The 23,972-nt window shown below is 45.3% G+C and overlaps 3 protein-coding genes across 6 annotated transcripts in view; 1 reads left to right on the top strand and 2 right to left on the bottom strand.

Annotated features, from left to right (window-relative positions):
- Window positions 1-213: 213 nt before the first annotated feature.
- slc31a1 (solute carrier family 31 member 1) lies at window positions 214-10,078 on the bottom strand. 4 transcript variants are annotated; one of them, XM_004084434.5, is made up of 8 exons: window positions 9,910-10,052; window positions 8,925-8,960; window positions 8,307-8,351; window positions 5,395-5,455; window positions 4,982-5,109; window positions 4,842-4,914; window positions 4,597-4,765; window positions 214-1,204 (listed from the first exon to the last, which is right to left on the bottom strand). In XM_004084434.5, exons 5-8 carry the CDS (start codon window positions 5,105-5,107, stop codon window positions 1,003-1,005), a joined length of 570 nt encoding a protein of 189 aa, XP_004084482.1. In that variant the 5' UTR covers window positions 5,108-5,109; window positions 5,395-5,455; window positions 8,307-8,351; window positions 8,925-8,960; window positions 9,910-10,052; the 3' UTR covers window positions 214-1,002. The 4 variants fall into 4 exon arrangements, with proteins under 4 accessions (XP_004084482.1, XP_004084480.1, XP_004084481.1 ...); XM_004084432.5 differs by lacking the exon at window positions 8,307-8,351 and having other exon boundaries at window positions 9,910-10,078; XM_004084433.5 differs by lacking the exons at window positions 5,395-5,455; window positions 8,307-8,351 and having other exon boundaries at window positions 9,910-10,065.
- Window positions 10,079-12,303: 2,225 nt separating this feature from the next.
- On the bottom strand, window positions 12,304-14,044 carry atp6v1g1 (ATPase H+ transporting V1 subunit G1). Its single transcript, XM_004084437.3, has 3 exons — window positions 13,832-14,044; window positions 12,895-12,995; window positions 12,304-12,812 (listed from the first exon to the last, which is right to left on the bottom strand). Exons 1-3 carry the CDS (start codon window positions 13,911-13,913, stop codon window positions 12,639-12,641), a joined length of 357 nt encoding a protein of 118 aa, XP_004084485.1. The 5' UTR covers window positions 13,914-14,044; the 3' UTR covers window positions 12,304-12,638.
- A 9,563-nt stretch (window positions 14,045-23,607) lies between these two features.
- Window positions 23,608-23,972, top strand: part of slc25a46 (solute carrier family 25 member 46) — a 3,510-nt gene continuing 3,145 nt past the window's right edge. The window contains exons 1-2 of the mRNA XM_023960610.2: window positions 23,608-23,881; window positions 23,961-23,972. The exon at window positions 23,961-23,972 is cut by the window's right edge and continues 31 nt beyond it. Of these exons, the coding sequence (XP_023816378.1) occupies window positions 23,608-23,881; window positions 23,961-23,972 (286 nt within the window). The remainder of the gene's footprint in view (window positions 23,882-23,960) is intronic.

Raw genomic sequence — 23,972 nt, forward strand, 5'->3', positions numbered from 1 at the left:
TCCTCCTGCCGACCTGGACATGCAGACAACACAAGGAAAGACCTGGAAAACCGCTTTTAGGAGGAGCAGACCCCAGGATGACGTCATGACAGAAGAAATGACATCAACCAGGCGTCCGCCACAGGAAAGGCCTTATGATACGGGGGTGGGGGGGTGGGGGGTGGCCTTGACCTCACACCTAGAAGTTCACTGATGTCATGAAAGGAGTCCAGAACCAGAACACAAGAACTTTATTCTGTTATAATTCCAGCATGTTGGCATAAAACACTTTGATAAAACCTTCACAACAATCACAGGAGGTCACATGCCCTTCATCAAACTGTCTGTGCGCCGTCATTGGTCCAAAAGATAAAGCCCGCCCACCTCAGTGTACATGGCTAGAGCAGAGGCGGGGTTTCCATCTCCATGACAACAGCGGATGGCTGCTGAGTAAGGCAGCAGACGGAGGATTTAAGGCCCATGGCGGCGAGCGATCAACATCGTTGATGCTCAGAGTCGGTTACCTGAGAGCTGTACAGGATGATCACATGGCTGCGCTCTGATTGGTCGATTCTTCCACAGACACAGGAAACAAGAATAATCATGAGAATCTGTGTGTACATTTAAATAAAGACACAATTTGTCATGTCGACAAAGAAAGTGTAAACAGGAAATCAAACAAAACAAGTCTGTGCTGGTTCCAGGTCGTCTGTCAAACCGATACCCACATGAGGTTCCTGGTTGGTTATACTGAGGGGGAGGAGCTACGCTAACCAATGTGGTCATGGCACTAAAGGAAAGAAGATGTTTGGCTGATAAGATTCTGCCCTCCCATTGGCCGGCTTGTCTAACTTCAAAGGTTCACCGCAAGACTAACGTTTTGGGTTTTCCAGCCGACAGGCGGCGCGACATTCCCACCGCGTTAACATCTGTGATTATACGTCTTTTACTGCTAATTACTTGGTATTCCTGCTAGCAAACAGCTAACAGGTGTTAGAGTTGTGAGGTTAACTAGCATTGTGGCTAATGACAATGCTCCGTAATGTCGACCACCACAGCCTTTCGCCAGCTGAACAGGAAATAGCCCATGCCGGCGCCAGCTGCCACAGCGATGCAGAGGTAACCATTGTAGGTCATAAAGATGAGCATCAGGAAGTAGCTGATCACCACCTGGATGATGTGCAGCAGCGTCTGTAGGAAGTGGGCGGAGCTTAACATCCGCTGCCTGAGAAAGAGAGAGGTTAGCATGTCAGGTACAGCTAGGGTGTCAGGTATTGCAATCATGTCAGGTCTCACTAGCGTGTCAGGTCCCGTTGGTGTGTCATGCATCAGTACCGTGTCAGATATAGTTATTGTGTCAGGTACCGTTAGCGTGTCAGGTCTCACTAGCATGTCATGTACTGTTAGCGTGTCAGGTACCGTTAGCGTGTCAGGTACCGTTAACGGGTCAGGTCCCGTTAGCGTGTCAGGTACCGTTAGCGTGTCAGGTCTCACTAGCGTTTCATGTACTGTTAGCGTGTCAGGTCTCTCTGGCGTATCATGTACCGTTAGCGTGTCAGGTCTCACTAGCGTGTCAGGTACCGTTAGCGTGTCAGGTCTCACTAGCGTGTCAGGTCCCGTTAGTGTAGCAGGTACTGTTAGCGTGTCAGGTCTCACTAGCGTGTCAGGTACCGTTAGCGTGTCAGGTACCGTTAGCGTGTCAGGTCTCACTAGCGTGCCAGGTACCGTTAGCGTGTCAGGTCTCACTAGCGTGTCAGGTACCGTTAGCGTGTCAGGTCTCACTAGCGTGTCAGATCCCGTTAGTGTGTCATGCATCAGTAGCGTGTCAGTAATAGTTATTGTGTCAGGTACCGTTAGCGTGTCAGGTCTCACTAGCGTTTCATGTACTGTTAGCGTGTCAGGTCTCTCTGGCGTATCATGTACCGTTAGCGTGTCAGGTCTCACTAGCGTGTCAGGTACCGTTAGCGTGTCAGGTCTCACTAGCGTGTCATGTACTGTTAGCGTGTCAGGTCTCACTGGCGTATCATGTACTGTTAGCGTGTCAGGTCTCACTAGCGTGTCAGGTACCGTTAGCGTGTCAGGAACCTTTAGCGTGTCAGGTGTCACTAGCGTGTCAGGTACCGTTAGCGTGTCAGGTCTCACTAGCGTGTCAGGTACCGTTAGCGTGTCAGGTCTCACTAGCGTGTCAGGTACCGTTAGCGTGTCAGGTCTCACTAGCGTGTCAGATCCCGTTAGTGTGTCATGCATCAGTAGCGTGTCAGTAATAGTTATTGTGTCAGGTACCGTTAGCGTGTCAGGTCTCACTAGCGTTTCATGTACTGTTAGCGTGTCAGGTCTCTCTGGCGTATCATGTACCGTTAGCGTGTCAGGTCTCACTAGCGTGTCAGGTACCGTTAGCGTGTCAGGTCTCACTAGCGTGTCATGTACTGTTAGCGTGTCAGGTCTCACTGGCGTATCATGTACCGTTAGCGTTTCAGGTATTACTAGCATGTCAGGTACCGTTAAGGCCTGTTCACACCGGGACGAATTTCGCCGGCGATTTTCGCCGACGTTTAACGCTTCGTGACTAAACAAAGGGCACCAATGAGAGTGTGCACACCGAGGCGAAAAAACGCCACGCGCTAAAGCGTCAAAAAAAAAAACGCCTCGGGTTCGTTTTTTTTTTCGACGCGTCGCGTCGAAATCTATTCGACCGATGAGAATGGCGCTTTTGCACACGTGTCTGGAGCTTCTGAAGTTACAGTAAAACACAACTTGGGGGCGCTCAAACACAAAACTGCCTTGCTGAGCACACATACCAGCGAAGAAGATAGACGCCAAGTAGCGTCTACACTGCCGCGAAGAAATAATGACGGACATTCTAAAATATCCCCGAACAAAGCACCAGTTGGAGCTACTGATGCTTGAAATATTCATGTTTTCTTTGTATGATTCTGACAAGCGCGTAAATACTTGCTCTCTTCTTCTGAGTGAAAAGCGACTTTAAGAAGCGTTAAGTTGCGCAGCGCCACCTTGTGTACAGGAGTATTTCTGTTTACATTAAGCGCCATCTAATGTCAGGGAATGAAATTGCATGTTCGCTCGGCTAACCGTCAGCGAAAATCGCCTGGGTGTGAACACAAACAGCGTGTTGAAAAACACTGGCGAATAACGCCTGGCGAATATTCGTCCCGGTGTGTACGGGCCTTTAGCGTGTCAGGTCTCACTAGTGTGTCAGGTACTGTTAGCGTGTCAGGTACCGTTAGCGTGTCAGGTCTCACTAGTGTGTCAGGTACTGTTAGCGTGTCAGGTACCGTTAGCGTGTCAGGTCTCACTAGCGTGTCAGGTACCGTTAGTGTGTCAGGTACCGTTAGCGTGTCAGGTACCGTTAGCGTGTCAGGTACCGTTAGCGTGTCAGGTACCGTTAGCGTGTCAGGTACCGTTAGCGTGTCAGGTCTCACTAGCGTGTCAGGTCTCACTAGCGTGTCAGGTCTCACTAGCGTGTCAGGTCTCACTAGTGTGTCAGGTACCGTTAGCGTGTCAGGTCTCACTAGTGTGTCAGGTACTGTTAGCGTGTCAGGTACCGTTAGCGTGTCAGGTCTCACTAGCGTGTCAGGTACCGTTAGTGTGTCAGGTACCGTTAGCGTGTCAGGTACCGTTAGCGTGTCAGGTACCGTTAGCGTGTCAGGTACCGTTAGCGTGTCAGGTCTCACTAGCGTGTCAGGTCTCACTAGCGTGTCAGGTCTCACTAGCGTGTCAGGTCTCACTAGCGTGTCAGGTCTCACTAGCGTGTCAGGTCCCGTTAGCGTGTCAGGTACCGTTAGCGTGTCAGGTCTCACTAGCGTGTCAGGTACCGTTAGCGTGTCAGGTCTCACTAGCGTGTCAGGTCCCGTTAGTGTGTCAGGTCTCACTAGCCTGTCAGGTACCGTTAACGTGTCAGGTACCGTTAGCGTGTCAGGTACCGTTAGCGTGTCAGGTACCGTTAGCGTGTCAGGTACCGTTAGCGTGTCAGGTCTCACTAGCGTGTCAGGTCTCACTAGCCTGTCAGGTACTGTTAGCGTGTCAGGTCTCACTAGCGTGTCAGGTACCGTTAGCGTGTCAGGTCTCACTAGCGTGTCAGGTCCCGTTAGCGTGTCAGGTACCGTTAGCGTGTCAGGTCTCACTAGCGTGTCAGGTACCGTTAGCGTGTCAGGTCTCACTAGCGTGTCAGGTCCCGTTAGTGTGTCAGGTCTCACTAGCCTGTCAGGTACCGTTAACGTGTCAGGTACTGTTAGCTTGTCAGGTACCGTTAGCGTGTCAGGTACCGTTAGCGTGTCAGGTACCGTTAGCGTGTCAGGTACCGTTAGCGTGTCAGGTCTCACTAGCGTGTCAGGTCTCACTAGCGTGTCAGGTCTCACTAGCGTGTCAGGTACCGTTAGCGTGTCAGGTATGCAGTTTCACACCTCCAACCACAGAAAAAAAACACCTGAAAAAGTAAAGCCGAAGCAGAACCAGAACCCAGAAACAGGTTTAGGGTCAACTTCTATCATTTAAAAATAAAAGGGAGAATCTGACATTGTTAATGTTCTGGACCAGTCATTACTGGCTCCGCCCCCATCCTGTATGTTACTGCTGAACGTGTATGTGCTGCTAACATACCCCACCGTCTTGTGGGTCTCCATCAGCACAGTCCCATCGGCTCCTGGAACCGGCATGGAGTTGTAGCGCACGTTGACCTGACTGCGGCGCAGCAGCACCTCCCGCCCGATCTTTAGGCCCTCATACAGCGCTGCCAGCAGGAACACGCCGATGCAAGCCGCCACCATCTCTGAAGGACAGCGGGGGGAGAAATTAAAATTAAACTGCGGATAAAGTCAGGTGGGAAGTCAGGAAGCCCCGCCTACCTCCGGGTGAGTTGATAAGCAGCCCTTCAAACAGCAGCGGCACGTTTAGGTAGTTTAAGTTGAAGGTCATCGCCTGGACAACAGAGACGTGTCAGACTTATGACAACAGTCACATGATGTGGCGACATGTTCTCACTCACCATGCCCATGTGGCCGCCACCAGAGTCCCCTCCTCCGTGGTTGTGGGCGGTGGTGGGCTGGACATGGGTGTGGTGGTGATTGGGGGTGGGTTCGGCCTGCAGGGGGGTGTGGTTCATGTGATCCATGGCTGCAGGAAAGACGAGATCATTAAACTACAACTCCCATGAGCGTTCACTGCACCAGGTCCTGACACGCCCATCACCCCAATCCCACCGACACGAGCCCGACCTGACCCTGCAGTGTTAGGAGGCTGTGCTGGGAATTCTGGGAAACTGAGTCCTTTCTGGCGTTGGAGGAGAGGACCGTCACCGCGGCGAATGAGACAGAAGCCAACAGAACCGGCACCAGCACAGCTGATCTAAACATGGTTCTACCCCAGAGCTCAGAAGCCCCAACCCGCTTCAGAACTCACCTGTGGGTTCTGCTCTGACGGCTCAGTCGTCTTCACTCGGACTCAGAAAGACCAGAACTGACTGTTGATGACATCACAGCGGTTGATAAAGTCAGCTAGGAGCCGTCACCGTGGTAACAAGCCCGCATCACAGAGCAGACCTACTGCTTTAATTTGATTGGTCGTCAGGCCCTGAAGCTAAAGAGGGCAGAATCAACCAATCACAGCCCTCCATAACTCATCTGCTGTCGGACAATTAGATCACAGCGCATTAACGAGAAGCTGCACCAAACAGACAACGTGCTCGTACTCCTCCATCTGCCAGGTAGAGCAGAAGGCGGAGCCTGAGTCACCTTCCTCTCTGCGTCCTGGTCATGTGATGTGGCAGACATGACCACCCTGACAGGCATGTACGAGGCATGTGCAAAGAAACGCTCAGACGTGACAGGTTTTGGGATGGGACACGTTCATTTTTGATGTGATTCAGAATGTTTTAGTGGGGGGGTTGTTTCAGTAATAATTATTTGACATTTTATCCTGGTAGTTGTTTTTCCCTTCAGTTCATTAACATTTAATTTTATGTAACCTCACAAAAATAACAAATATATTCTTTCTAAATTGTGATTTTTATTTTTTTTATAAATGTTGGTGCAAAGGCAACTGTAATTTTGAAGAATTATATGATCACAATGTTTGATAAAATGTACACAAAAATAACATATTTCTGTTTTCTGTAGCTACACAAAAAGTGAACATGTTGAAGTTTTATTAGTTTTTCTTTTGTCTTAATCAAAAATGTCTTTGAAAACTTTAACAAAAATGTTTTTTTTCTTTTAAGATGATTAAATTGTTTTAATTTAGTTTAATTGTGTCTGTTTCACCTTAATCCTGTTTCTTAAATGTTCTTACTTCTTCTTCAGTTTAACATCTAAAATAATCCAGACGTCTTTAGAAAAGTGTTTTAGTCAGAAAGATGACTTGGACCAAACTCTGGGATGTTTGGCTGTTAAGAAACACAAACTTGGAAGGAGAACTAAACTGTTGACCTCTGACCTCTGATTTCATCAAGAAGATTTATAAACTTATTGATGTGTTTGTTGTGGTTTAAGACGTTTAACAGGGAAGACTCATTGTACGCTGAGACGCTGTCACTTTAACCCAATGCATCATGGGAGATGTAGTGATGGCAGACAGACTCTCTTCTCTGAGCTTCATTGTTTTGTTCTCTTGTTCCACGGTCTGACACCGGATTCTGTGGAAAGCTACACCGCTAAAGACGAGCTTTAGCTGGTATTTCTGCTGGAACTGAGTGACTTTATGAGCAGAATCTGAACAAGGAAGTGAAGACTTTAACCACTTCTGATTGGTCAGACTAATGACATGTGATTAAGCCTCCAAGAATGATTGGTGGAGACAGTTAAAGGGGCGGGACTTTTCAGAAAACAGCTGACGCTACGGCTAAATCGCGGTACCGTCATTATGATCAAAATGTCTTTAATAGAATCAAATAAACACAAAGAAAAAAGTATTTTATGATCTTTCATATTCCTAACTACTCAGGGTTTTATCAGGGCCTGTTTGGATGAACACAGAGACCAGGGGGGTATTCCAGGAAGCATGTTTAAACTTCCCTGACTTTAACCCTGAACTCTGGCTGAAATCCACCTGAACTTGCTTACTCTGGGTATGTCGGTTCCAACAGACCGGATATGAGTTAGTGTAATTACGCTCCACTTGGTAACCCTGGGTTAATGCACGTGCACAGCAGGTACATAAAGACATTCTCAATGGATCAACGATTTCTGGAGTCACCATGGAAACGCGTGGAGAAAAAAAGAGAGAGCTATACTTCAGTGAGACGGAGTCTGAGATTTAAATGACGGCGTATGAAGATTATACGACCATCAATAAAGAAACACGGCTGCATCATCAGCAAATGAAAGAGTTTCTGCTTGGAGAAACAGAACAGACAAAGTAAACGCACAAGTTTCTGATCTTATTTCTATTGTGACGCATATATATATATATATATTTAACTTATCCAACTTAAATGAATTCTATTGGTAACAAGTGATTAAGTTAAATTTATTCAACCTAATTTCTTATGTCTATAAAATTTAATATTTTTTACAACTCAAATTTACATATTTATTTAATAAATGTCATTTTACTCCAATTCAATTAAATCTTTTCCATCTTAATTTATTGTAATCCTTGAACTCTCATATGTCTAAGTTTGAGCCTGCAGGTATTCTCCGTTTTATAACAATAAAAACAATATGGACGCGCAACATGAAATCAATTATAATGCTAAATATCCTCATCTTCCTCTTCCGCCCTCTCACTCATGGTGCAGAAAGAATTAAACATAACAGGACAAATAACTCTGCAAAATACAGTAAAACAGCTAAACAACTAAACACATTTGGTCAAAAAGCCACACTTAAACCCAAATCCATCCAGACAGGCAAAGGGAATGATATCCCACAATCCCTTGCGGTGGCGATCTAACAGCAGCACCAAAGTTACACCTACTTAATTGAATTCATTTGAATGAAAGTAAAATAACTGTCTGATAACTACGTGTTATTTTGAGGCTGACTTAACTAAGAAAATGATTTATCTTAACTGAAGCAAATAATGAAGTTAGATCAAAGTAAAAAGTTTATCTTTCCAACATCCATATGTGGTCTTATCAGCCTCTCATGGTGGAAAAAGTATTATCTGAGCTTCTTCATCCACTAAATCATCTTCAAATGGACACGCCATGCTGCTTCACCTCTCTGAAAACAAACTAACCTTCAACTAAACCTGCTCCAGACCAGGTTATGTTCAGAGCATGAGTTGCTATGGCAACTTGACATACCCTGAAACATACCTCCATTTCTGGAACAGAAAGCTCAGGTTATCCACTTCCTTAGCCTCAAACTTACCGTGGGAGCTAGCAGAACCTGCTATCTGGAATACCCCCTGGTGTCCTGGAGATGGTAAATGTTTTTAGATCAATGAATGGGTCATTTCACACGGCACACTGGTTGAAAAACACTGGTCTAGACAATGGAAGCAGACGCTACAGAAGCTCCTCCCACTGGGAGAACAGGAAGTGAAGCTGAACCAGTTTTTCTGTTGGAGTCTCTGGAGTTTCTGCCTCCATCAGTGATGCGTTTGGGTCTCTGCAGCTTCAACCTCGTTGCTGTGGAAGAGCTGAGACTGTTCCACCTGAACCTGAGTCAAGGTACAGAGGACAGACTCCATCAGGTAATCTTTGCTCACGTTTGGCGGCTGAAGGAGGCATGAACCCTCAGGAGACTTATCTCAGCTGAAGGCCTCGTTTACGACCGTTTATGATCAACCATATCTAAGTGTGCGTGTCTGGGATCCACGCAGCCTCATGTTACATGACTGACCCACAGAACCGGCCCGTCTAGGCCGGACAGAACCATCTGCCCTATGGATCATCCGTTTTCTTGGCCTCTGATCGGTTTGACCATCCATCCATTCATCCATCCATCCATCCCTAATTTCCAGGACGTAAACACAACCGTTCTTACCTGACAGGTGAGATGGCCGATCGAGTACTGAAGGCACTGAAACACAGGGAGAGAGAGGAATGAGCCTTTTTCCAGCCAGACCAGAACCAGGAAGTAACTGCAGCCAATCACAAGCTTCTGTCACAGCCAATGAGGAGCTGACCTGAGCTTAATGATCTATGAGGGGCAAGGTCTATGGGGCCACCTGGAGGAACATGAGCACCTGAATGCACCCTGACAGCAGCTCCCTTTATCAGTGAAACCAGAACGGGACTTGGAACAGTCACACCATATAGCCGCCCGAACGTCAAAGGTTCGATTCCGGATGGAGAGTCTGATTTAACCGACGGGGCGGCGGGTCCACAGAGACCCAATGGGGAAGTGTTCCTCCAAAAGGGGTTGACCCTGTGAGGAGCAGTCAGATGTCTGGGGGGCTTTACTGAGCATGCTCAGACCTTGTGTCCAGCAGTGTGGGTGTGGCGTTCTGTTGGTCCTGGGTCCAGCCCCCCCGGGAGCTCTGGGCAACAGATCAAAGCCGGTCTCTGACTGCAGGAATTGGATCAACAAATACCTCAGCAGAAACAACACGGGCGGGGGTTCCGCTCCACCACAGACCTCAAAGCCTAAAAGACCCAGAGTGGACAGCTGGAGAACGGGACTCGGAACGGTTCAGACCCGGTCCAGAGCAGCTTTAAGGCACTAATGGTCCTGTTCTCCTCAGTGGTCACCATTGCCTCTGGTGTTTGCCTTAGGCCCCGCCCCCTCCATCCTGTGTACGTGTCCGATGGGCCGTGAAATAAAAAAACCCGACCGCGAGGATTCGGTCCCCGTGCGCCTTTGTTGTCATGGTGCACGCGCTGCTCAAGCCCCCTTCCCCTCCCCGTTTTCCTGATCTCCGATCACGCTGTGTTTCGATCTGAGCTTCGGCTCGGTTCGGCCCGACCTGAACGCGAAGCTGAAAGGTCACCGACACCCAAAATAACACGGAACCGGGGCTCGCGCTCACCTGAAGCTGATCCAGTCTAGTGAGTTCACACCGAGCACCTGGAGCTAGAACCGGACCGGGACTTTGACGACAACAGGGCAGCAGACCGGTTCTGGTTCTCCTTAACTTCTGTCCTCAGTACGCAGCCGCTTCCGCTCGCTGCGTCATGACGTCACCGCAGAGATACTCCAAACAAATCAGGAGGGAGGATCGGAGCTGTGGGCGGGGCGTAAAGCGGAACAGGTCATGTGATCTTCAGGAGGAAAGATGAACTTTTAACAGTCACGCGCACAGATCACGCCCGAACGTCAAAGGTTCGATTCCGGCTGGAGAGTCTGATTTAACCGAGTGGTTAAACCTGAACGGAGACCTGGTCCGGGACCAGATGTGAACCTTGGACTCTTGGGGGCCGGATGGAGACCTGGACGGACTGGCCACGCCTCCTGTCGTCCCAAACAGGGGGGACTTCCGTAAAGACATAAACTGCTGTTCCTCACCGTTCTATTGGTCGGGAGAACCGTTCTGGATCTGATACGGTTTAGTGACGTCATCTTCATGATCCTCTATTTTATTTGGTGCTTCTTTATCTAAACTGACCAATCAGGGTGGAAGGGGGTGTGGCCTTTGAATATACTCACTCCTGATTGGTGACACTAGTTGACATCAAAGCGGGTAACCCTAACCCAGGGGTCGGCAACCCATGGCTCCGGAGCCACATGTGGCTCTTTCATCCTTCTGTTGTGGCTCCCTGTGACTTTGGAAAATAATGAGTATTTTATAATAATTAAATTTTATTTTAGTTTGTTCATTTTTCATGGCATTTCAAAGGCGCTGATGGCTCCATACGTAGCGCGAGCCACGTAAAAAACAGCTTCGTAATGAGCTCGAGACCTGCAGAGCTGATAGCAGGAGGAGACACGCGGGGCGGCTTCAATAAACGATCCGATCATCTGCCGGGAACTTGACGTGCCGCGGGGCAGAGACCAACTCGCTGATGACAGACTGAGAGTTCGCTCCAGCGTTGCCAGATCGAGTCACAGTTTTCCAGCCCAAAAGTCATCTGAAAACCGCCAGACCCAGCCAAAAACCGGCCAACACAGCTTTTTTTTATGTTTTTTTCCGTACTGGACTGATAAAATAAAAGATTTTTCTAAATAAAAGATAGTTCAGACTAATAGCAAAATGTGTACAATATTGAATATTTCTTCAGCGGGCCGCCTTCTTCCATTCATTTGCTTAACCCGCTCTATCCCCGCTATAACCTGCGTCCGGCTCTTTCATCCTTGTGCGGCGCTGGAGCGCCCCGACTATCGTGTCATCCTGCTATGACCGTATTTAGCGCTCTCTGTGTAGGACACACTGAGGAGCGGGGGGGAAACCAACTCTCAGCTGCAGAGGATGTGAACAGGTGAACAGGTAGAGAGGAAAAGCAGGTAGAGAGGCGGGGGAGGGGCTTTGGCTTCAAACTCTGTCAGAGATGCAAACATGGCGTCAGATTGAGACGCAGCTTTCCCTGCAGGAGTTGAAACAGAGACTTTCTCTGGGATGATTTTATGAACTCAAACATGGAAACTTGATTACCCAGTAGAACTCTTCAAAACAATAAACCTGATCTCTCCACATTCTCAGTGTCTACCATGCATTGATAAACACATCGCTCCATGCAGCAATCAGACCAGAACCAGTAGCTCCGCCCACACGCGGCCGCAGTATCATCCTTTAAAGAATATAATGTGTATTTGCAGTGATGTGTGTTTCAGAGGATGTCCGATTGGCCAATCTACATGTCAATCAAGTCCCGTACTTCTCAGTGAGGACTTTGATTGGCTGGTGGATCTTAAAGAAGTAATTTTTTTTATCTTTTCTGGCCCGCCATCTGCACTCATGTCATTGAAGATCGACGTAGTGAGCACCTTTGAATAATATATACATGCATAATATATATAATGATATCAAAACGGATTGTGGCTCCGGGTGCTTTCTTTTTTATTAGGGGCGATCCCAAATGGCTCTTTGAGTAAAAAAGGTTGCCGACCCCTGCCCTAACCTTTGACCCCAGACCGCGGTCGCTCCGCTTCACTCTCTGGTATGGTTAGGTGGTCGGCTCAGTCCAGACCGGGTCCAGAAGACTGTGGTGCTGTACGGGTTTGTTCCAAAGTTCTGCAGGTAGTACCCACCCAGCTCCAGAACCAAAAAGGAGGCAGCACTGCCCCCCTCTGTGCGGGGGGGGGGGGGGGGGGGGGGGGGCGCGGACCTGGACCACAAAACCCTGTTAGTTCCCATCCGGTCCTCCAGGTTCAGTCACGAGCAGACCCCCCCTTTTCTGTCCCACATGGGACCAGGTGTAAATAAGCAGGTAACCATAGCAACAGGCCGTGTCACGGGTCAGGTCCAGAACTGAAGAGGTCCCACAGCTTCAGCCAATCAGTGATCACTTTAATATGTTCAACACTCAGACAGCAGGAAGTCACAATGTCACGTGCAGGAAGCAACTACAACAAAATTTGATGCAGAATTTCACAATAAAAGCCTCTCCTTTTTTCCGTCAGTTTGCCGTCAGAGGAGCGGCTTTGGTTCCGGTCGACTAAACATCCATGTTTTCATGTATAAATACTCTAAACATCAGCACGGGTACACAGACGTCAGCACAAAGGAACATCAACACCTTCACAACAAAACAAGGGCAGCGCCGCTGTGGCAGCCGAGTTAGCCCCACCCCTGTACTCCTGCTGTGGTTAAGCTCCTCCCACTTAGCCAGCCACTCGGTAGTTGGCGTGAAACTCTGGTTGGATGTCGCAGACGCGCCGCAGCAGCTCCCCCAGCACTGCTTCTCGGTTACTACGGTAACTGTCCTGGATGCGAGCCATGCGCTCCACCGTGTCCCGATCTACCTCCACTGCACTGTTGCCATGGGAACCAAGAGCCTGCGGGGGGGGGGGGGGGGTCATAGAGGTTATGACAACGAGGAAGGTGAGAGGAGGAGGAGCTTCAGGAGCAGACACTCACTGCGGCCTCCTTGGTCTTGAACTCCTTCTCCCTCTGCAGGCGGTACTGCTCGATCTCGGCCTGGGCCTCCTCCTTGGCCTGCTTCAGGCGCCGGTTCTTACCTGCACACACACAGTGACATCATCAGCTCCACCTGAACCACACGTGTTCAGACTTACACACACGCTCATGTTCTAAATAACAGGAAGACACTCTTGAATGGAAACTTTATTGCTTTTCCTGCTTCCAGTGAAATCTGTCTTTAAGGTCAAAAAGAGATGCGACCTTCAGGATCCGACCAGAACCCAAATCATCGCCATGAGCCCAACCGGATCCACATTAACGTGGATTTCTGCTCCACTCAGACTTCTGTCACATGACCCTCTTTCTGATTGGTCCTCTGACTTCTCCTGAGGCTTCTTGATTGGTTAGCCGGGTCTGGATGCCCCACCTTCCTGTGGTGCCCCCCTCCTTTGCTGGTCTGTCTCCAGAGAACTCTGACACCTGCTGGGAGCAGAGCCGAGCCAAACCAGGCTAAGGCTGCTCCATGCGTGAGTGTGAAAGGAGAACACGCGTGTGGCTCTCAAACCAAACCTCTTCTCATGTGGCAGCACGCTGCAGCACAGGCCCCCCCCCCCCCCGGGTGAGCCTGCAGTCCCTCAACGGCCACTTTGTGGGGTGTCCAAACCCACAACTCCAAATTCCAGCGCCCTGGAAATATGATGACTAATATAGCCCAGCATGCATTGCGGTTGAAGGCCCTTGCCTGCAGATGTTTCCTCCTCACATCTGGATCCACGCAGTTTAACGGGTGACGTCACAGGCGTCTACTGCTCATGTGTCTGAATGACGTTACAGTCCCGGTCACGGCCCGTCCGTGGCGGTTTGCTAGTGGTTTTATAGTGTGAGTGAGTGAACCGGTCCCGGTCCCGGTCCCGGGCCGCCTCGCCGTACTCACGCTTCCGGGCCTCCGCCACCTTCTCGGCCGCTCTCTTCTCGGCCTGCAGCAGCTGCTGGATGCCCTGAGACTGGCTCGCCATACCGGGGAGAGAACCGCGGACGCACCGACACAAGAACCGGAGAAACACGGAGCCACGAAGGTCGACGGACGGTTGACGGTTCCTCTGCTGTCAGCTGACACGGCGTCACGATAGTGTCACGTGACTTGGTCACGCGGTCTGTTGTTTTTTCAGAAACCTTTATTGTCAAACCGTTAGACAAACGCATCCGGTCAGCGCCGCGGGAAAAGCGGACCGAGGATATTTGGGGGAAACACTGACGTCCCAGAATACAGACATTAATAATAATAATTCATGTTCTCGTGCTGTTGCTGTAAGGATTCTGGGGTTCAGATGGAAATGGAAATCTGGGCGGGGCCTAACACCTCCATGAAGCTGCTAAGCCCCGCCTCCAACTTCCTCCCTGAGATGTTTATGGACAAAACACTTGAGGTTTACAATTATGACAAGTATAGAAAAATGTCAACGACAAGTACAAACAAGAAAGGAGTCCGGCCAAGATGGCGTCTGTAGGTACGGACCTTCTGAGCTCCTGCAAAGGTTATCGGACATAACATCCATTTCATCCAAAAGACCAAGAAAACAGCTCAAACCTTTTCTGGAAGAGAAAGATCTTTTGATTTTTGACCTTGATGTTCAGTCGAGAGAGAAAGAGAATGAACAAAAGCGAAAAAGCTGCAGTCCTGAGGACCACCGCGTGTCATGACTACACCAAACCGTCACCAACTTCAGACATGGAAGCTTTCCCTCCTCTCCCTAAAACTCCAAGAAAGCCCCCAGCTGCAAAAAAAGCTTTGCTGGCAGCTGGACAAAGCTCTTCTGATTCAAATGAAGTCATTGCTGTTTTATCTGAGCTGATAAACAAGCGAGCCGACTCATTGGAAAGGCTAATAAATGAAAACTCAAAGAAGATGAAAAGACGCTGAAGGGAGAAGGAGAAGCTGAGAATTCACATGCAACCAAATAAAAGACACACAAAAGTCTGACCAACGTCTGAAGAATGAAGACAAAACCGTGGCAGCTCTTCAGGTCCAGGTTCTGGATCTGGAGTCATATTCGAGGAGGAGGAACCTGAAACTCTTTGGTGTCACTGATGAAGATGTGAAGGTCACTGAGATCTGTCAGAGCATCGCTGTAGAAGACCTGCAGCAGCCTTTCTCTGCCATTGATGTCACACATCGCCCTGGGAAACCCAATCCCAGCAGCACACGCCCCAGAGATCATCATCCGGTTCTCCCAGAGATCCTACAGAGATGCCGTCTGGAGAGCCGCTAAAAACAGAGAAGAAGCTCCGCTTTGCCGAGGATCTTTCCACAGCTGAAAGTCTGGCCCCTCATCCAAAAAGCCAGAGAGGAAGGAAAACGAGCTTCAGAGGCTTCATCGACGGTCAAGAGGTCAGATCATCAGGTCACTGGTGGTCATGTGATCCTCTGACATTGTTGTTAACTCACTAAAACAGAAACAGGATGGATCTGACTGAACTTCTAACTTACTGAGGCCCACTTGGAAACACAAACCAGAATATACAGATGTGGACCTAGTTCAGTTTTTCCTCTTTCAGAAATGTTTTGTGAATACCTTCAGTATTCACAAAACATTGTTGAGCATTTACTGCTGTGCAGGTTAAGCTCAGAGGATACGTTTCTTTTCTTAGTGTTTGAGAGTATTTTTTCTTGTTCTAAATATTTCATTGTCTATTGTTTCGCTCAACGCCAGCGGGTTAAGAAGTAATATCAAACGAAAAGCTATATTTTTATTTCTTAAGCAGCTGAATGCAGATCTTTTCTTTTGTCAGGAATCTCATTCTGTTTGTTCTGATGTAAATGTCTGGAAAACACAGTGGGGGGTGGGGGGGGGGGCGGTTTATGGTTTTCTCATCATCTGAAAAATCAGCAGCAGTTTTAACCCTGAAACATAAATATAACGGGAATGTTCTGCTTACAGAATCTGATGCTAAAGGGCACTTTGTTGGGCAAGTTATTGATTACAATAATAATATCATAATTATTTTCAATATATACGGCTACAACTCGAATACAGAAAATAAACAACTATTTCTTATAATTGAGAGTACATTGAAAAAATGGCTTCAGAAATTTCCAAACTCTGCAATTATTGTGGGGGGAGATTTTAATATGACTTTAAACCCTCAGATTGATCGGTGGCCCCCCTCGAATCATAATCGCAAAAATATATTTTTCAAATCTTTTATGGAGCAGTTTAAACTGGTGGATGTCTGGAGACTCAAACATCCTCAGATACCATCTTCTACATGGAGTCATAAATCTAGAACAGCCTTTTCTCCATCAGACTGTTGGTTCATTTCTAGTCATTTACAGGATAAGGATATTTCAGTCAACATCTAAGTGACCATCAAGCTGTCCGTATAGATATTGTTATGTGTCCCTCACAAAATGTCAGTAAATTTCATTATTGGAAATGAAACAACTCGCTGCTCAAAATGACAGAAGTGCAAACAAAAATTAATGATCTTCTTTCAGAATTTTTTAATAAAGCCAAATTGGAGAACTCTTTCTCCGTTAACTGGGAGTTGTTTAAATATGAATCAGCCAAGTTTTTAAGAACATTTGGTGGCAACTTAGCTAAACTAAGAAAGCATGACAGGCATCTCAGTACTATCACAAAAACCTCCAGACAGCTGTCAGATGAGCAGAAACTACAAATGATCAAACTACAGGAAGACTTGGATCAAGTTTATCAAAGAAAAGCAGAAGGAGCTTTTATTACATCCAGAAAACAATGGCTCCAGCAGGGAGAACAAAACTCCTCTTATTTTTTTAGAATGGAGAAGCATCAAGGACAAATAAACACTATTAACGAGTTAAAAATTAATGACATAAATTGTAGTGATGCTAAAATAATCTCCAACTATTGTTCATCATTTTATGAGAATCTGTATTCATCACAATATTCTGAAATAGAGGCTGAAATGTTTTTGAACTCTTTAAACAAAACCAGAACAATGAAAGACTCTGAGAAAGAACTTTGTGATGATCCAGTGAGTCGTGGAGAAGTCTGTGACGTCATCAAGGTGTTAAACCCAAAGAAATCTCCAGGAACTGATGGATTAACTTCTGAATTTTATACTTTATTCTACCAGCAGATGGCGCCCTTTTTACTGGAAGTTTACAACAAAGTATTTCTAATGACACCCTACCCTGGAGTATGTACCCTTATCCCAAAACCACAGAAAGATTTACTCTAGATTGATAATTGGAGACCCATCCGTCTTCTTAATAATGATTATAACATCATTAGCAAAACTGTTGATAAACTGCTATGCGACTTTGTCTGGAAAAACCAAACTCATCATATAAGGAAATCTGTTCTAATGAATGATTACACTAGTGGGGGTCTGAACTTTCTAGATTTCAGTACCCTAAATATGACTTTTAAAATTAATTGGATAAGAAAGTTTTTGAAAAATCCGAACTCTCTGGAACTTCATTCCCAGATCTATTTTCTCCCAGGTTGGTGACCTCGACTTTTTCCTGCTCTGCACCTACAAACCCGACAAAGCGTCCATCAAACTGTCCTCATTTCAGAAACAGATGCTGCTTATTGGTCCAGGATTTATAAACATGATTTTTCTCCTCACAGGTTTTCCATTTGGAACAATAGATACATTCTTTACAGAAACAAAACTATCTTTATCCAACAGTGGTTTGATAATAATATCAGACAATTATTCAATCAACAAGGTCAACTTTACACTCACACCGAATTCCTTCAGTTCTACCAGATCCCTGTTTCTGTGAAGGACTTTTCAGTTGTTTTGATGCCGTTTCCCTCAACCTCACCTATCTTTATAAAGGATCTCCATCTGCTCCCCAACCACAGCTTCACCTGACGGACACTGCTGTGGAAAACTCTGCTTCTCTGCTTTGAGAAATCAAAACAAAGCCATCCAAAGACGGTTCCAGCAGGAGCTAAAGACTGAATCCCCAGCCGGCCAGAACTTTCTGGACTTCACTTCATGGTCCGGTGTGTTGGGAAAAGGTTTGGCTTCTGCCAAACAACAAAGTGAAAGAGGTTTCATTCAAGATCATTCATAGGTTTTATCCAACAAATCAGTATATGCAAAGGCTAAAAAGGGATATTGATAAAAACTGTTCTTTCTGTTCTCAGTCTGAGGAAACGTTGCTGCATTTCTTTTGGACCTGCAAGTCCAATGAAACAATATGGGACGAATCAACAAACTTGATAAAAACTCAGATTTATCCACATTTTACCTTAACATGGAAAAACATTTTATTTGGTTACGTTAATTATGATAAGACATTTTTATCTCAATTTTATTTAATAAATCTTCTGCTTTTATTAACCAAGTATTATATTCACAAATCTAAATTCAGCAATAAAGCTCCTAATTTTCTTGATTTACTAGCCCAAGTTAGATGTTACTTACATTCCATTTTCCCCAGTACAAACAAAAAAGCTATTAAAACGTATCACCTTGCTCAGCTGTATAATTTAATCTAAATTTATTTTCTTGCTTGCTTGTTTTTTTTTGAACATTTCATGTACAGTTTAGTGTTCCTTGTTCTTTTGCTGTATGTCACTTTTGTTCTGCATCAATAATAAAAAAAAAAAAAAACTTAAATTAAAAATAAAATTAAAAGTGGTTACATAGACATTTGAATGATTCTTAGCTTAGGCGGTTTATAAAAAGCTGACAGTTACAAACGATACTTTGAAGTTCCATAACAGGTTTGTTTTCCATGAGGGATAAAAAACAAGAGCAGAGATCTTCATGAAATGTAAAAAAATATGGTTTGATTTTAAGGAATCGACATTTATGTAAACAGAATTTACCCAAAATAATTACAACATTCAGAATAAGTTCTGTGTTTTTGTTTTCTAAAATAAACCCAAAAATGATATCCTGAATAGAAAAGTCTTGGGGAAAAGCCAATAATGTAAATTATGTCAAAACACATTTGTCATGGTTTGGGTTTCTTTCTATTGGCTTTTGCTTTCCGTTTTGGTCTCTGTCATGTTTGAGTTCTGTTTCCTGTTTTATTTTGAAAGGTTTCCTGTTTTGTCATGTTCTTGAGTTTTACTTCCTTTGGTCCCCATCTGCCCTGATCATGTTCACCTGTGTCTTGTCTGTCCTGTCTGTATTTAAGTCTTGTCTCTGCCTTCCTCTTGTGCTGGTCCATTACTGTCTGCCATGTAGCGTCACTAGCGTCACTAGCGTCTCTTCCCTGGCTGTCATCTCCATGTCTGTCTTCTGCCACATTTTCAAGTTTTGCCCACAGTGAGTTTAGTTTTGTTACCCTGCTCTGCAGCGCCTTTTGTTAATTAAACCCCTTGCTCTGGAACCGTGTGCCCCCGTCTCTGCATTTTGGGTCCTTCACGCTCACCAGTCCCCCCAACCTGACAACATCAGAATAAAAACAAAGAAAAGATGCTCAGTCGTTTCAATGTCATCGTGACAAACAGAACAACAGTTTTCAGGATTCCAAACCGTTTTCTTAATAATTCCTTGGATGGATAAATACCTGAAAAGGTTTGAAAGTGGACTTGGCTTTAGGAGGGATGGGGGGTTTGAAATATTTCCTATTTGTTTCTTTTCTGAAATGTTAAAATATTGGGTCATATAATTAGATAATAAGATGTAGGGAAAGGACGTTTCATTCAAATATTCTCTGATTTGACGGTTGGGGGGGTTGGACGTCGCTATGTTGTGTCCATTAATCAGAATCTTGGGGACAGGAGGACGTCTGTAGATGACATCATGAAACAGATCAGAAACTGATTTACAACATTCTGATGAATGGCCTTAATAATGTTTTCAACATCTTTTCTATTTGTTAGTGAACCATATTTAGCTGTGAAATCATCAGCAGACATGAGAGAAGCATCGTCATTAAGAAGATGCATTAAAGACCAAATTCCATTTCAAACCATGTTGGAACACAGATGGATTTGTTTCTAACAGTGACGTATCTGCAGTTCCATAGAGGAGTGTTGTCTGGACTGGAATGATTTTTCATTACAGGAGAACTTGAATGGGAAGTTTCTTATTGTCAAAATCACAGCTGAGTAAAAACTGGATCCCTCCTAGGCGGGAAAATATTTTATTAGGAACAATGAACCAAATACTATTTAGATTTATAATAAATGATTTTAACCAGTTTATTTTTAAGGTGCCATTAAGGCTGTTAGAGTCTATGGCTTGAAGACCTCCATCCTGGTATTTTTTAGTTAGAGTACCTTGTTTAACATAGTGTGTTTTCCTTTTCCATTTGAAGTTAAAATTGACTTGATTAATAGATTTGATGGCTTGTTTAGGGACACCTATAGAATAGGTGGGATATATGAATCTGGATATGCTTTCAATTTTGGTGGAGAATTCTACCAAAAATAGAAAGATCTCTCTGTGCCCAGTTATTCAGCAGAGACAAACGTTTCTCTAGTTTGTCCCAAACATTCAGTTTTTCCAAGTCTGTTTGGTTTTTAGTTCTATGCATTCTGAGGTATTTAACTGTGGATTTTATCAAAATATTATAAACATGTTCAATGGGTCAGATCTCACATTTGTTTAGGTTCAGTTTGAGGCCTGAAGCTTTTGAAAAGATGTCAATAGTTTGAAGAATTATGGGATGTCATGTAGATTATTCAGGAAGACTGTTGTATGGTCGGCTAGTTGGTTTATTGAAAATTCAACATTCTAACTGACAGCTTACCAAAGTCAGTGTGTTTGATGAGCAAAGACAGCATTTCTGCTGCTGCAGTGAATAGAAGGGGTGAAATGGGACGACCTTGTTTTCTAGCTTTAATGTTAAATCTGTCAGACGTCCCCTGAGGTAAACAAACACAACTACTGGTTTCATAGTGAAAAGTTTTAACTACATTAATAAATTTGTTACCAAAACCAAAGAATTGCAGAGTTTGAAACATGATATATGCTCAATCATATCAAAGGCCTTGTAAAAATCTAAGACTAGAATCAAACCGTCTGTATCTATGAGACGTTCATAGTCAATCATATCCAGAACAAGGCCTAAGTTATTATGAAGTGAGCGACCTTTAATAAAACCAGACTGCGTTTCAGAGATTATGTCTGACTTGAGTCTGTTTGCAAATATATGTGTTAGAAGTTTATAGTCAGTATTCAAAAGAGTTATAAATGATCTAGAAATGTTGGGTCTTTACCCGGCTTAGGAATAAGGGTGATTCCACGATGTTTCATTGTATTTTAGAGATCCATTTTGAATAATTTCGTTAAACATTTCAAAAATTAAATCTTTGATTTGCTCCCAGAAGTATTTCTAAAAGTTACTGGTCAGTCCGTCACATCCTGGAGCTTTATCCTTGGACAGACAGCTTAAAGCTTCTCTAATTCCTGCAAAAGTTATTTCTGAATCACAAGAGTTTCTAAAATTCTCATCAATCTTAGGAATCAAATTTTATTTGTTTAATTTAATTGTCTGGAAAAATGTTTCATAGTGGGACTCAGAATAGGATGACGAGTAGAGTTTATTATAAAATGATCTTATTTCTTTAGAGATCTTTGAGGATCAGAGCATCATTGATTATTAATATGAAGTTTCTTTATAGCATTCTTCTCTAGATCGCAGAAATCAGATGTTCTCTTTTCACCAAGCTCCACCCACTTTTCTCAGGATCTGATGAAAGCTGCTTTTGTTTTTTTAATAGAAATATCGTCAAGAGAACACTAAAATACTTCAGTGTTGTTTATCATTGAAAACAGGCTTGGAACAAATCTGAATTAACTCATAATTTCTGCTTTAATTTTTGCTTATAATGTTTTGATATTAATTTGCTGTGTTTAATGGCAGTTTGATGTACTTTGAATTGAAAGATTTCTCATTTATCAGTGTAACATTTTAGGGTTGAATCAGTTTTTATTGTTTCAATAACTCACTAATAGCACTGCAGAAAGCTACAGTAGTGAGAAGTGAGGAATTACATTTCCAGAGGATTTTTGGATTTGAGAACTGACATTAATTTCAAACAGTCATCAGTCAGAGGAGCTGCTGAGATGCTAACGTCTATTTAAAGGTTATTTCAGACTAGCCAGAAGTCAACCAGAGGTTTTGAAGATCCATTAGGTCTGAACCAAGAGAATGTTTGTCTGAGAGGATTTTTGATCCTCCAGGGGTCAGTCGTCTCGATGGGCTTCAAAGTAAAAGATGAACTCAAAAGGATCACGAATACAAAGAGTTCAATAGAAAAATACTAAAATGAACTAACAAACTGACTAAGCTATACTGGCATCCCTGCCCTTAGACCCCCCTTCACGGTAAGGAAAAACTCCTAAAAAACCGGATTCTGGAAAAAACGAAGAAACCTCAGGGGTGCCCACATGAAGGAGGGATCCTCCCCCAGGACGGACAGGCGATTTACCAGAACTCTTAGAGAAGAATTAACTTATCTAAATCTACAACTACATATATAAAAGTCCAGCAGACGAGCTTCATCCAGCCGTGGTTGTGGGGACAGTCAAAGGCGCGAGTCGAGCCGGAGACAGGAACCAAAGCCAGGTGTAGGAGCAGGAGCAGAGACGAGGTACTCGGTCAGGAACTGGAGCACGGATGAGCCAACTGGAGTCTGGAAGCACTCCCACTCCCCAGGAGGGGAAAGAGGGACAATACATGAATCACTGCACCAAACAGAGGCATGGAGAACTAAATGATAAATGATGATCAAGAATAGAGGAGAGGAAGGGTAGAAGTAGAAAAGAAAAGAGGACAGAACCCCAGAGCACCATAGTTACCCCAGCTTCAACTTCTAGCAGCCTTTTAAAAGAAATAGTTATTATTAAGTTTAATTTAAACACATTAACATTAAGTTAAATAATCTCTGAATACTAACTAGTCTGACAATAATCCTGTCCAAAGAGGAATGTTTTCAGTCTAACTTTGAATGTAGAAACTGAGTCGGCCTCTCTTCCATGAGCTGGGAGTTTATTCCATAAAACAGGGGCTTGGTGGCTAAACGCTCTACCTCCAACCGTACTTTTACTAATTCTAGGAACCACAAGCAGTCCTGCATTTAGTGAGTGAAGTGTTCTGATTGGTTGGTAAGGGACTATGAGGTCCTTAATATAGGACGGGGCCAGTCTATGTAAGGCCTTATAGGTTAACAGGAGGATCTTGAACTTGATTCTAGAATCAACTGGGATCCAGTGAAGTGAAACTAACACAGGAGTGATGTGATCTCTTCTGCTAGTTCCTGCTAACCGAAGAGAATCTGGACCAATCAGCAGCTTTGTCACGCTAAACTGAAACTTGTGAGAGAGAAATCAAAGATTGGAAAAAAGTCAGATGAGACACAACAGATGTGAAAACATTTGTTTTACAAACGCAAAAATTTTTTTTTGAAAGCAACAAACATTGAAACCAAAATCAAATATTTTCATTTGCAACTCCGAAAGTTCTGTGTGCAACGTGGTGTCTGATATGACACTCCAAACTCCTGCAGCACTGGTCCCGCCCTCCGAGTCTGACGTCATCACCCTCCAGCGGAAGAGGTTCATCCTCCGACCAGCAGGCGGCAGCACCGACGACACGCACACCTGCTACCGGAACCGTTCAGTGGTGTTTCCGGTAGCAGGTGGATGTTTTGAGTCGAACCCCCGAAGTCTCCCAAACCGTACCTGGACGCCTTCGTTTTCAGGAGGGAACCGGGCCTCCATTCCGCCTCCCACCGTTATCCTCGCGCGATGGCTTCCAGGCGGCCGGACAGCTTCGACGGGCTCGGTTATCGGGGCCGCGAGGAGCCGCTGTACGGGTCCGGATTCCCGCTGAGGGGCACCGGAGCGTTCGCCGACCCGCAGCTGCAGCAGTGGGTCACCACGCCGCCCGACATCCCGGGCAGCCGTAACCTGCACCCGGGAGGAGACCGGACGCCTTTCGACGGGCCGCAGACCGAGCCCAGAGGACCTCCGGGGGCCGCGGCCGACTGGGGGGCTCCGCCCGCGAGCTTCCCGCCCACAGGTAGGACGCGCGCGCCGGTAAAGTAATTAACGTCTGTGTGTCGGTTAAAATAAATAACCGTCTGTCTCTACGTCTGCAGATCAGGTCAATC

The sequence above is a fragment of the Oryzias latipes genome, chromosome 12 (assembly GCF_053564925.1).
Source record: "Oryzias latipes strain Hd-rR chromosome 12, Olatipes_Hd-rR_3.1".
NCBI classification, from domain to species: domain Eukaryota; kingdom Metazoa; phylum Chordata; class Actinopteri; order Beloniformes; family Adrianichthyidae; genus Oryzias; species Oryzias latipes.